General features: G+C 40.3%; 1 protein-coding gene and 1 pseudogene across 2 annotated transcripts in view; both read right to left on the reverse strand.

The window, feature by feature from the left end:
• Positions 1 to 836: 836 nt before the first annotated feature.
• Positions 837 to 6,866, reverse strand: LOC129095437 (serine hydrolase-like protein; annotated as a pseudogene).
• Positions 6,867 to 8,575: 1,709 nt separating this feature from the next.
• The window catches only part of LOC129095436 (serine hydrolase-like protein), a 6,476-nt gene continuing 1,638 nt past the window's right edge, over positions 8,576 to 13,413 (reverse strand). For both annotated transcript variants that reach the window (XM_054603868.1, XM_054603869.1), the window contains 10 exons: positions 12,571 to 12,684; positions 12,318 to 12,359; positions 12,200 to 12,219; positions 12,012 to 12,086; positions 9,969 to 10,075; positions 9,817 to 9,896; positions 9,697 to 9,731; positions 9,500 to 9,576; positions 9,233 to 9,320; positions 8,576 to 9,103 (listed from right to left, as the gene is read on the reverse strand). In XM_054603868.1, coding sequence (XP_054459843.1) covers positions 8,972 to 9,103; positions 9,233 to 9,320; positions 9,500 to 9,576; positions 9,697 to 9,731; positions 9,817 to 9,896; positions 9,969 to 10,075; positions 12,012 to 12,086; positions 12,200 to 12,219; positions 12,318 to 12,359; positions 12,571 to 12,684 — 770 coding nt within the window. In that variant the 3' untranslated portion in view covers positions 8,576 to 8,971. The remainder of the gene's footprint in view (positions 9,104 to 9,232; positions 9,321 to 9,499; positions 9,577 to 9,696; positions 9,732 to 9,816; positions 9,897 to 9,968; positions 10,076 to 12,011; positions 12,087 to 12,199; positions 12,220 to 12,317; positions 12,360 to 12,570; positions 12,685 to 13,413) is intronic.

Raw genomic sequence — 13,413 nt, forward strand, 5'->3', positions numbered from 1 at the left:
TGAAGTCTGCCCCTCTTGTGCATTTGACCCCCCCCTTCACTTTTCCCTCATCTCAACATAAAGTATGTTAGAGATCAGAGAAAAGCTGGGATGATGGGACGGGGCATCTCTTTTCCCTCCCCCCTCCTCTTCCATTTTCCTTCTCCATCTTTTAAGGTGTTGGCTCCCATCATCCCGCCGGTGTCCCGGCTGCACCCCTGATCCAGATGCCCCCCCACCCACCCACCCACCCACCCACCTCCGCCCCCCTGTTCTGCTCCTCCTCACCCTCTCCATCATATCAGGGCATTGCTATCCTCGTCCCTGCAGTTCACACTGGCCACCAGCGGGTGATGCCGGATCGTTTTGTTGCTCCACTTGTGGGCGTCCTGCAGCCCGGGCTCGAGGAAGTACAGGCACGCTCCGAAGCCCGCCAGCACCAACACGGACACCAGCAGGTAGAGGGGGACGAACCAGTCCAGGAAGAGCCACGACATCGCTGCTGTCGGAGCAGATGGGAAGGGATGGGGAACAGAGGAGGAGGAGGAGGAGGAGGAGGAGGAGGAGGATGGGGACATGACGGAGAAAGGAAAGGAGGAGAGGAGAGTTTAAAAAAAAGAAAAAAGTGATCCTTCAGGGTGAGATATCACCCGTGACAGACTGCAGCATCCCATTGTTTTCAGCCAGTTCTTAGAAAGCCTTCCTCATTACAGTCACAGGAACAGGAAGACTCAGGAACCAAGACATTACACAATCAGCTCCCAGCAACGATTTTAAATTTGACAAGCAGACACACGTGTTAAACTCTAAAAATAGATCCCGGCACTAACAAGCAAATCCTCTGTGCTTACCTGCGGACGCTGCTGAATCAGTTGGCAGTCCTGGTCTCAGACGGTCTGGGATGTGCAGCAGCGGCCGCCAGTCCGAATCAAATCACCGGATAGGTTTTCCAGCGCAGCAGCTCTGACTGTTGCATGTGCTCCTCTGAGCGGCACAGAAGCAGAGACAGGAGCTGCATGCGGCTTCATCCTTCCAAGCTCCTGGCTCTGACGTTTCCCCCCCAAAAAAAAAAAAAAAAAAAAGGAAGGGTGGGGGTTGCCATGACAACACCCCCTGCTGCTGGAGGAGAGGATGGAGGGGTGTGGGAGAGAAACTTATATAACTATAATCATTTTTATTTTTTTTGGAGGGGGAAGAGGAGGAGGGGGGGGGGGCTGGGGGGGGCTTCAGATGTCTGGATGCTCGCCGCTCGCTGCGTAAAATCAATTCCACTCCATTTAACAGCAAGGCCATCACAGTTTATGTGACATTGAGAGAAAGAGAGAAGGGGGGGGCGGCAGTTTTGTGTGAGCTGCACCTCTATATATCTGCTCTGACTGACTGCAGCTGCAGTGTTTTATGGAGTCACCCCCCTGAATAAAAGTGGTGGTTGTCTTTCTTGCTCCCAAGACGAACCCTGAGAGGATCGGCCTACATAATGAAAAGTTGTCAGAGGATGTCATCTCTTTTAATGACATGCCATTTTTAGCTCGTTCTGCGCAAAAAGAAGCCAAGTCAAACAGATCAGATCTTCTAATGGAATGATGACTGCACAAGTTATAAGACATGACAGATTATTTCATCAATGTTGGATTTCATTCAGCTCAGATCTTCTATCTATATGTTCTGTCATGAAAGATGAAGATGATTTGAATCAGATCTGAATATATTTATCACACTTTATGAGGGATAGAATAAGGAAGTCTTGTCATTTTTATTTATTGCTGTAGTCGGTTTTGATGATTTGAATTTGCAGCCTTGACTGAAGCCCTTAGCACATTGGGTTTTTGGAAAGATTACTTTATTATAAACTCATTGATTGTTGAGTCAAGTCTCGTTTCCATCGTTGTCCCTGGTGTCTTCACAGTACACCAGTCATTATCGAGACGCAGACAGGCACTCAACGACTTATCAATCATTAGAAAATATAAACTATAAAGAGAAAGAAAATGTATCATATGAACTAACAAGTTATCCTTTTGGTTCAAGAAGCAGACAAACCAGAAGGCATCACTAACACATGCAGTCATCACTGAAATGACTACAACTAAACCCAATTCATATATACTAAGCACTTCTGTCTGTACGTGAGAAGTTACACTGAACCAATCGTATAGTTTATAGTAATGTTCAAACATCAGAAATATGGAAATGACTGATCTGAGACAGACGAGAGCTGCGTTACGAGACTTCCAGTGTGAGATTTCACAAAGAATATGTGTCTGTCTTTGTGTGTGTGTGTGTGTGTGTGTGTGTGTGTGTGTGTGTGTGTGTGTGTGTGTGTGTGTGTGTGTGTGTGTGTGTGTGTGTCCACTATGCCGGCAGCTGCTGTGAGAGCACTTTGGTCATCAGGAAGTCAAAGACGAATGGAGCGACTACTTCAGGGTTGTTCAGATGGACGTGATGATCGCCTGGTACCGTCACCACCGCGTGCTGAGAGACAGAGAGAGAGAGTGAGAGAGAGAGAGAGAGAGAGAGATGATAATGAACGTTTGATCAAAAGCATGCTGAAAAAATAAGCTGAAATAAGCATAAAATATCTGTCTATTATTGCCAGATTCTATGTGTTGTTCGCCGAGGAAGATGCTTTGGCCTTTATCACTCTGTAGGTTCACTTCTGATACTACACATGTATTCATTTTGTAAATATTGTGCATTTTGTATTTAAAATAAGTCGGGAAACTAAGTTAAACAACGATGTTACATAAATACAGAAAACACATCACAAACGTATAACTGAAGAAAACTGCCCTTTCATTTTCTTTTGTTATTCAACGAGCGATCTGTTACATTTTAGCAGTAAGTTAAAAGCAGCAGAAAGGCAGAACCGAGTACACTTTAATATATGTTTATTTATTCTTGACTTCTTGAATAATTAAACTTCTTTTAACGAAGATACTTGATGTCAATGGAACGTAACAACGAAAGTCTTTCCCTGCTGCTAAACTCTATAAATACTGTTAAACACTTCCAGTTGATCCCTCATCATTAACTATAATCAGAAGCTTTGGGTTAATGCAAATCCACTCCCATTACTCGACCAATTTACAGCAGGTTCAGTTAGCCCATGTTAATGTTCCCTTCTATTTACCTTTAAGAAAACCCGTAATCTATCTGAAATGCTTAAATGCTTTTCAAAAGAAAGGAGACATTTGTCAAACGGTATTTTATTTTATCTTTGTAGGAATTCTATGCTTGTGATGCTAGTGTCTTGAGAACAGGTTACTTTACACATTTTTTATTTCAGGTAAAAATCAAGTCATGCATAATATACTGTATGTTACAGTGCAAAAGCACCCAAGATATATTTATAAGAAAATGTTTGTTGTAATCTAGAAAGGCTGTGAAGCTTACTGGATTTTCACATTAAATGTCTCCTCTCCTGTTATGACTTTCATATACACAAAAATACTTTTTCACTTACTCTGATTTGTCTTAAACTACAGTGACTCATGACGGCTGACTTGCTATTTTCATTGCAGTGTACCAAATATTTGTTTTATTGTGTAGTTGGTTTGCTGTTGTCCCTTTTGATTGGAAATTGGTTTACATTTATACTAAAGAACAACTGCACCGCACACATCTTGAAAAGCACAAGTGAAACTCATTTTGCTAACGGTGTGTCAGCTCCAACAAGTGTCCAAGTAAGTCATGCCAGTGAGCAAACATGCACAACACCAGGACCCTCAACTAAATGGAATGCAGTCAAAACAACTGTTCATTTCTTCCCCCTCTGTACTAAATTTGAACATTAAAAAAAAAAAAAAAAAAAAAAAGCTATTGATTTGGTTATTTGAAGACTTTTTGCACTTAAAGCTTCACATCTATAGATATGTCTGCTCATTCTGAGACATTGAGCTCCAACTAAGGTGCAACTTTGAGATCTGCCTCAGTGTCTGGATGCTTAACCCTCACCCTCATGGCACTGTGGTGGTTAATTATCATAGAAAAAATGTATTCCAAGATTCAAACCCACGTTTCTGTCACAATATCCTTGGAGAAGTATGGAGGTTAATTTCTGTTGGGTTGATTCTGGAAATGTTGCACCAAAGCCTTTGTCTGCTCTAGAAAAAACAGAGATTTTGAACAGTTTAGTATGACATGCTTTGATGATTTAATTTAGGCTGTTAAATTATTGGATTAGATATAGTATTATATATGAAAACATCCATTTCAGTGTTGTGATCGATATCTTACAGAACAACTAGAACAGACGCTTGAATCTTGGACAGCATCTCCAGACTCTGCTCCAAACTGATGCACACTGTGTTTCTCTGAAAACATAAAATAAAACACACAAACTGTACAAGCTGAATGCTAGACCTCTGCGGTTAACAGAGTGAATGTTGGTGAAGGCCTGGGAGGTTAAAAGTGACTTACAACATGAACTTGCACGTCTCTGGAGACCTCGAATCCTGCAGAAGAGAAACACATTCAGCTGAAAGTGAGATTAATTCTCTCTGAGAGGAGGAGAACAGATAAAGACGTACCTCCTTCAACTTGAACTAGACCTCGCTCTAAAAGGATGTGCGCTGACTGATCAGTCAAAGTCGTGTTTGCAGCCGACAACCTGAAAAGAAATAAAAACACTTCAGCCAACAGCTGACTCTAGAAGTATAGCCTTCTAGAAATCTAAGAGCCATATTCTGTTTGGCTCTGTTTTATCGTTCTGTGTGATTTATTAGTTGATGTTAAAAGAGTGTTCAAGCTTATAGAGATTTGGGTCTGTTTTACTAATGGCAGCTAATGAAGCTTCATTCAGAGATGAGGAGCCGGCTACAGAGGTCTGCTAAGCTCACTTCTTTCTAACTACACACACAGAATATGTATTTTTTAAATCAACGCTGATGTGTAAAACCATTTGCGTTCCCCCCTTTGAACACACTGCAAATCAGCACAAAACATCCTGCAGAAATGAAGGTTTATTTAATCAGATTTGTCCATAAAATGGAGCAGTGCAGTAGTACCTCTCAACTGCCTTCTCATAAGTGTAAACTCTTTTCTCCTCCTCTGTCTTCTTTTCAAACTGAAGCATCTCATCCATCCCCTTCCTCATCACTTTGGAAAGTTCTTTCTGCGAGAAAAGAGACAGAAGGTTATATGAAAATAACTGCTAATATATCATTTTCGTTTTAAAGACGTGTCATATGCAAAACAGTGATAATAAAAAAAAAAAATGGATGTAGTACTGGATCTGAGGCCACGAATCCAAAAGAGTCCAGAAGCACCAGAGCATCCACCATCTCAGGATAGAGCGCACTGAACTGTGGAAAACACATCATGACACCAGGCAAGAAAATACAGCAACATATTCTCTGTATATTGTGTAAAACAAACTGTGATAAGTGAGGAATCTCAGTTACCATGGCAGCAATGTTGCCACCTGTAAGAGTGAACAAACAATCATGCTCAAGGCTTTAGACACATTAGTCATCCATTCTAACAAGTGCAGGAAAAAATGAGAAAAGTATCCTAAGTTGCTTGTTTTGTCCAACCAAGATGTGAAAAATTCAAAGCATCAGTGTCAGTAAATGTGAATCAGGTGTATTCTAGCTGTATTTTGCTTGGACTGCACTCACCCATACTGTGTCCTATGATGGAGAATTTTGTCCACTGGAGACCTGTGGGATTTATTTAATAAAAACAGGTTCAATCTAGTTTTGCTGACAGCCCCTCCTCACAGAGATGAACCAGAGTCCTAAGGGGATCCAACCTCTTGATACAATCAGATTAAAGCGTAATTAAATGTCTGAAAAAAACATCCTGCAACCTCACACACCGTCAATAACTCTGTGTACGTCGGCCACGTTGGCAGTGCTCGTGTAGAGGACTCCGGGGGCGGTGGGAGGACAGGCCATGACCTGCCAGGTCCAGAGCCACATATCTGCACTCTGAGAGGAGAGCAGAGAGGGAGATGAAAACTGGAGAGAGCTCGGCCATGGTCAGGTCAAAAGGGTATAGTTTGGCTTGTGACCAAATTCATTCAAAACTAATCACATTCCCATCATCCTCAGCTGTACTTTGTGAACTTTAGTGTTAGTTAGTAAGTGTAAGCATGCTAACTTTTGAAAATAGTAAACAGTGCACATGATAAACATCAGCATGTTAGCATTGTCATTGGGTGCACCATAGCATTTAGCTCCAAGTACAGCCTCATAGAGCTGCTAGCATGATTGTAGACTCTTAGGCTGTTTCCCAATTATTTACAGCTGTAAACTGCTCCTGCATTTCCTTTATGCATTGCATTGTGGGACAATAGTATGGAAAGCCAGACTACAAGTCAATATTAAATAAATATGCTTATGAAATTAAATATGTCAATGTATAAATAAATAAATAGATACACTCATAAATAAACACATAGAAAAAATACATGAATAATAAATAAATAAATAAATAAATAAATAAATAAATGCTTTAGACTCAGTGAGGAGTGTGGATTTAGGACACAGCTTTGGTTTAGTAAAAACTGTCCTGTCACAGGTCACCTTTGGGGAGGAGGGGGATGAGGGTCTTGAATGCACCACAGTTGTCAGTCAAGCCATGCAGGCAGAGCACCGGACGACCGTGATCAGGACCCCAGACTCTCCCTCTGATGTGTCCCCACGGGACCGGGACAGAGAGATCTGAAACTGGACACAAAAAAACCCCAGTATGACAGATATTTACTGTAAATTCAAAAAAAATACTTCAGGATTTAACTACTTCCATGAGTCCTAAACTCCACTTGGCCTATTTTGGGTCATGAGAAATACTACCTGCTTGTTTCTTTGCAGATGACATTCCAGTGTCTGATGATCCTCAAATAAATCGCCAAAACAAAGTGACTTTGACCTGAAACCTGAAACGTCTGTAAATAAATGAAACATGCACACAAACTCTGACCTTTGGAACCTGAATGCAACATAAATATTTCCAGTGACCAATGATTTGATTGGAGATTTTAGAATGACGGCCTGCTGTTATGGCCAATCATCATCATATCATACCCTTCAGAGAGAGGTGGGTATTAAACCAGGTGTTGTTTGTTCCCTCAGTACCGCCTGTCAGGTAGTCTCCTGCCAGGACAATTCATCTGTGAAAAGAGTGAAAGCTGCTACCTGTTGAGAACAATACCACTATTCAGCACTCTCTCTGTAATGGGATGATCTTGAGTACACTGCTCTCTTCCAGATATGTGTGGCCTCCAAAGGCTAAACCTATCAGGTGATTTAGAGAAAATACCCAAATCAAGAATAAACTTTCATACACAGTATTAAAGTTAAGGTTATGGTTTCTGTAGCCTGATTAATGAGAAATTCTTTAATGGATTTCCTTTTTATTTTTTGAAGCCTTGTAGTGAAGCAGTTCCCATGATTTAATAACTTTCTATGAACTATAAAGGTGCACTCAGTAGAGTGCAGATCTCCGCCAGGTGTGTCTGCAACGATCACTGTCGTAGTGTGTGATGAAGAGTAGCGAGTGAGGAGTCAACAGGCAGTCAATGGCAATATAAATAATAAGTGTGAGTGAATGAGAGGTTCTTGAGCCAAAATATTATGATGTTTGCTGCAGCAGAACATGAGATTAGCTGTGGACAGCCACACAGGCGCACACTTAGTCACTCACTGGACTGGTCAAATGGTCCTCCTGGCGGAGATGATAATTAATCTTGAATATTTTACAGTATAATGTCATGCAGCCTATGCTTGGTGCCCAGATAGTCAATGAAAGATGGGGGACCAATGACGTATCACGTCAACATTTGTCATTAAGCTGTAGCGGACACATTTTTGCATTTTCTGCACCCAACATGTTACTTCATTTTAACTTTACTTAACTACTGACCTGAATTTTGTCATCAGCTGCTTTTACAAACTATCTTTCATGAAAACATCAACAAAAGAATCTAATATGAGATAATCCGTACAGAAGTAAAGAGGGATTATCCGTATCAAAGGCCTCGGTGAGATCACACTGGGATGTGGTCGGTGTGCATTTTATAGCCAGTGATGTGATAAACTCTGAAGCCAGATTGAAAGGGGTCTCACACAAAGAACCTTGAAACTGATTCTGTAGATTGAGCATTAACTGGTGGCTCGAGGGTGTTTTCTCAGACCGAAGGGTTCAAGGGCTGAAGCTGTTCATGACACTTATCTCCACTTTTTTTGTAACACATCATCGACAGTATGTCACACCTTTGGAAGTGTGTCACATTAAATAGAAAAGTGATTCAATTGAAAATTGGGAAATACAATTGATTTCTGGTAAGAGAGTTAGATGAGAAAATTGACACATCAGCTGGCGCAGTAAATACGAAGCTACAGCCAGTTAGCTTAGCTTAGCATAAAGACTGGAAACAGGGGGAAAAGCTAGCCTGTCTCTGTCCTAAACTGCATATGGATAAGAAATAGTCTGACATTTACTCCACCGTAAAACCATAACTTGCGATCTTTAAGAATTTGTGATCTTTAAGAATTTGTGATCTTTAAGAACTTGCTTGTTGACTCTATTCCCGGGAGAATACATAAATGACCCACATTTGTATTTTTTTTTAATGTATTTTTTTATTTTTTATGTTTGAAACCCATGAAAAACATGTAAAACTCCAGAAAACTTGCTGTGACTTTTTAACTTTTAACGTGTGTCTTGGAATGAGGTTGTAATGAAATCTACAGAATCCTTTGAAAAGAGGCACTTTAAACTTACTTGAAACTTTAAACTCTTACAAAAGTGTGATTCTGCAAGAGTGTAACTAACAAGTAGGTCAAAGGTTCTTAAAAAAGAACAAAGCTGATAGCCCATTGGCTTACAGTGAAGGCTGCAGATGCTATGTACGTGAAGAAGTCTGTCACACCCCCCGTTCTGATTTGTCAATAAAGTTGTGAGATAAAAGTAAACTTACATCTGATCCCTTCAGCATATATACAGTACAATATAACTTTAATGTGCCACTGCAAGCTTTTTTTATGGGTTATAACTTGTGCCGTACGTTGTTTGACTGGGACAACACTTTGTTCTGCAGGAAGTCAGACACAACCAGAGCGACGACTTCAGGCTGATTCAGGTGAACGTGGTGATCACCTGGTACCGTCACCACCGTGTGCTGGAACCAAAAGAAACAGAGAGGGATTTTTAAGTGCAGACATACAGAATCAATAACCACCAAGATGTTTAAATAATCACAAACAAAAACATCATTTTCTTTTCATTCTGTCCCAAGTTGCAAACTCACGTTTCGGTCCTTTAAGCCCTGGAAAAGTGCTGAGCTGAATTGTCTTTGAGCTGGTTCAGAAAATGTTCTATTCGAGCCTTGTTCGGTTCTGGAGAAAGATATTTTGAATTTATAATTTGAGACTTGCATAACTGAAAAAACAACAACACATCAGTGGGAGATATTATTTTCACTTCTATTTCTGCTCAGGACATTAACTTTTATACGTCGGTCAGCTGTCATAACATAATGCAATCATCCATTTCAGTGTAGTGATCAATATCTTACAGAACAAGTAGAACAGAGGCTTGAACCCTCGACAGCATCTCCAGACTCTGTTCCAAACTGATGCGCCATATGTTTTTCTGAAACATGAAATAGAACGCATGCACTGTAAAAGCTGAATGCTAAACCTCTGGTGTAAAAACATAAATTAACAGAGTGGAGGTGGTTTAAAGTTTGGGAGGGTCTGGAAGGTGACTCACAAAATTAATTTGCAAGTCTCTGGAGAACTCGAATCCTGCAGAAGAGAAACACATTAAGCTAAAAAAAAAGCAAATTGAGATCATTCCTCTCTGAGAGGAGGAGAACAGATAGAGACGTACCTCCTTCAACTTGAACTAGACCTCGCTCTAAAAGGATGTGCACTGACTGATCAGTCATAGTCGGGTTTGCAGCCAACAACCTGAAAGAAACAGAAACAGTTCAGCCAACAGTTCCTAGAAATCTAAAATATAATAATCTTTGTAATTTATACCTGTTAACTGCTTTCTCATAAGTGTAAACTCTTTTCTTCTCTTCTGTCTTTTTTTCAAACCGAAGCATCTCATCCATGCCCTGCCTTATCACTTTGGAAAGTTCTTTCTGTGGGAAAAGGGACGGTAGCTACTGAAAAGCCAAGATCTTTAATTTTAATGTGACTTGACAGAGTATATGAATAAATGGAAAGGTTGGAAATGAAGAGAATTGGAGCCCAATGCAAAAATACAGATTGTTGAATACAGCGATGCTCTTCTTTATATGGTATGACATAGAGTATATGAATAAAAAGAAAGGATGGAAAAGAAGAGAATTGGAGCACAATTCAAAAATCACACCTGAATGAAGGTTACAAATTAAAACAAATTCTTTCCTTGAAAGCCTCCGGTAGATATATTGTCCACACATTTTATTCATATTATGCATTGAGGACATTCAGGTCAGGTCCTCTGCATTTGTGATGGGAGTTGAGAGGCCTAGCAACCTGGAGGGAGTTTTACATTCTGCAATCAATACATTACAAATGGTGGCCATTAAAGTTAGAGTTAAAACTGAATTTAACTACTTACAACCAATAAAATAAATAAATAAAAAAGTTAATTATGGGAGCCAGAGAATCCAGCTATCAGGCTCCTCTCCTGTTAAACCAGCTGTGGGAGGCAGACACACTTAGTACACTTAGGAGTAGGCTTAACACTTTCCTCTTTAACGGTTATAGTTAGGGCTGGCTCAGGTTGGCCTCAGACCAGCCCCTAGTCATGCTGCTGTAGGCCTGGACTGCAGAGTGACTTCCTATGATACCTATTACTGCTACTATTACAATCAGTCGTATTTCTTTTACTACTATTACTACTACTACTGTTATTATCGTTTTATTATACCCACTGCTGCTATTATAAGGAGTAGTCATACTTCTAGTCTTCATTAATTATTATCATCATATTCGCCCCTACTATTATTATTATTTTTATCAATACTTTTTCTATTATTTTAGCTGTTGTGATTTTGATAGTTGTTGCTGTCTTTGTCTGTCTCTCTCTCTCTCTCTCTCTCTTTCAATTCAACCCAAGTCTAGGTAGATGAGCGCCCACCCAGAGCCCAATTCTGCCCGAGGAGCCTGTTAAAGAAGAGTCTTTTCTGGCCACTGTTGCCTCAGCCCTTGCTCATGGGGGAATGTTGGGTCTATGTAAATTATAGATCATAGGTCTACCCTGCTCTATATGAACAGTGTCACAAGAAAACTTTTGTTTTGATTTGAATTTACGTCAATAAATTGAAATTGGATGTAATGAAAGATTCACAATAGCTCCCTCAAAATTTCTTTCCTTGAAACTTTGGGAAATTTTTTTTTTTTTTTTTTACACTTTTCTTCAGCTTGGTGTCTGATCAGGTTTTTCTGGCCGTTCATTCAATGAGGCCATGGTCAAGCCCTACACCCCCGCCCGACCACTTCGCTCTGCTGCCTCGGGGCGATTGGTTGCCCCGTCGCTCAGAGGTCCCTGCGGCCGATCCACCCGGTCACAGCTTTTTTCTGTCCTGGCCCCTCAGTGGTGGAATGAACTCCCCACTGACCTCAGGACAGCAGAGTCGCTGCCCATCTTTCTGCGCAGGCTGAAAACTCACCTCTTCAAGAAGCACTACCCTGAGCCTTCCTCGTAGCACTTATTGCATTCCTATTAGTCTGTTGCACTTATTGTATTCGTATTAGTTTGTTGCACTTATTGTATTCGTATTAGTTTGTTGCACTTATTGTATTCGTATTAGTCTGTTGCACTTATTGTATTCATATTAGTTTGTTGCACTTATTGTTTTCGTATTAGTTTGTTTCTGTACTTTTGCTCTGGTTTATGCTCTTAGATGCTTGTTTAAGAAAGGAGATGCACTTATGACTTCTGGTGACTAGTAGTTCTCTTGAATACCTATGTTGAATACACTTATTGTAAGTCGCTTTGGATAAAAGCGTCTGCTAAATGACTGTAATGTTATGTAATGTAATGTAACGACACAAACCACTAAAGCTTCACGGTGAGTGTATTCTTACCGAATCTGTAGGTAGGAATCCGTAAGAGTCCAGAAGCACGAGAGCATCCACCATCTCAGGGAACAGCGCACTGAACTGTGGAAGACACAATTTGGACCATATGATGATACCAAGAGCGAAAAAACACAGCAGAATAGTGTCTGTATTTATTGGTCAAAAGAGGAATGAGATAAGACAATGACACTCACCAATGCTGCGATGTCAGCACCTGTAAATAAAAAGAAGCTGACTGTGATTTGCACTGTTGATGATTTTGCAGCACAGCAGCACAGATTAAGATAAATTCTGATGTAAAGCTACACTCACCCATACTGTGGCCTATGATGGAGAATTTCCTCAGCTGCAGAGCTGCGGGAGTTAATTTCACAGATCATCAACCAGGTTCGGTATCTAGTCACAGAACGCCTAGGTAGTTTTTTCAAAGTTGCCATAAGTCCTTCTGTGGTTTACTTTTATGCATTATGAAGAAACATGAAGTCCTGCAGAGGTCTAAACTTACCCTAAGGTTTGGAACAATACTATTGCACACTATTATGATCTCACACACACACACACACACCATCAGCGACTCTGTGTACATCCGCCACGTACGAAGGACAAGAGTAGAAATCTCCAGGAGGACGATGTGATGACAGACCGTGGCCCGTCAGATCCAGCGCCACATATCTGCACTCTGAGAGGAAGCACAGAGAGGACATGTGTAATGTATTCATAAATATTCACACAACACACTCATACAGAGACTTTATGGGTTGCTATTTTTTTAATTATTTCATTATAAATTCAAATGAAGTTTCCTGGAAAGAGAAAAACTAACTTGCTAGCACAGTCATAGCAGTTAAACGGACATTGGTACATCCACCATTTTGTCAGATCTGTGTCTAAAGAAAATATTAAGGGACTTTGAGGGAATGATCTACTCTCAAATGCCCTTGTCAGTACGCACTCCTGTTATTACAGAAGTTTTTGTCATTGATGATAAATAATTTTCATCATCAGTCCACAAACCAACGGGTGACTTCTCGTACACAGTCTATGGTTTCTAATATCATTCTGTAACCGTTGAATTGGTGTTGGGCTAACAGTCGTGAATGTCGCCCTTTTCGCTGATTCTCTTGTGGACTTTATATGTACAGTACCAGTCAAAGTTTGGACACACCTTCTCATTCAACTACTTTGAAGAATGTAAAATATAAAACATATTCTGGTTTGTTGAGCATTTGTTTGTTTACCACATAATTCCATATGTGTTCCTTCATAGTTTGGATGTCTTCAATATTAATCTACAATGTAGAAAAAAATAAAAATAAAGAAAAACCATTGAATGAGAAGGTGTGTCCAAACTTTTGACTGGTACTGTATATATATGTATATATGTATATATATATATATGTGAAAAACC

This window comes from Anoplopoma fimbria, chromosome 9, assembly GCF_027596085.1.
Source record: "Anoplopoma fimbria isolate UVic2021 breed Golden Eagle Sablefish chromosome 9, Afim_UVic_2022, whole genome shotgun sequence".
Taxonomy (NCBI): Eukaryota; Metazoa; Chordata; class Actinopteri; order Perciformes; family Anoplopomatidae; genus Anoplopoma; species Anoplopoma fimbria.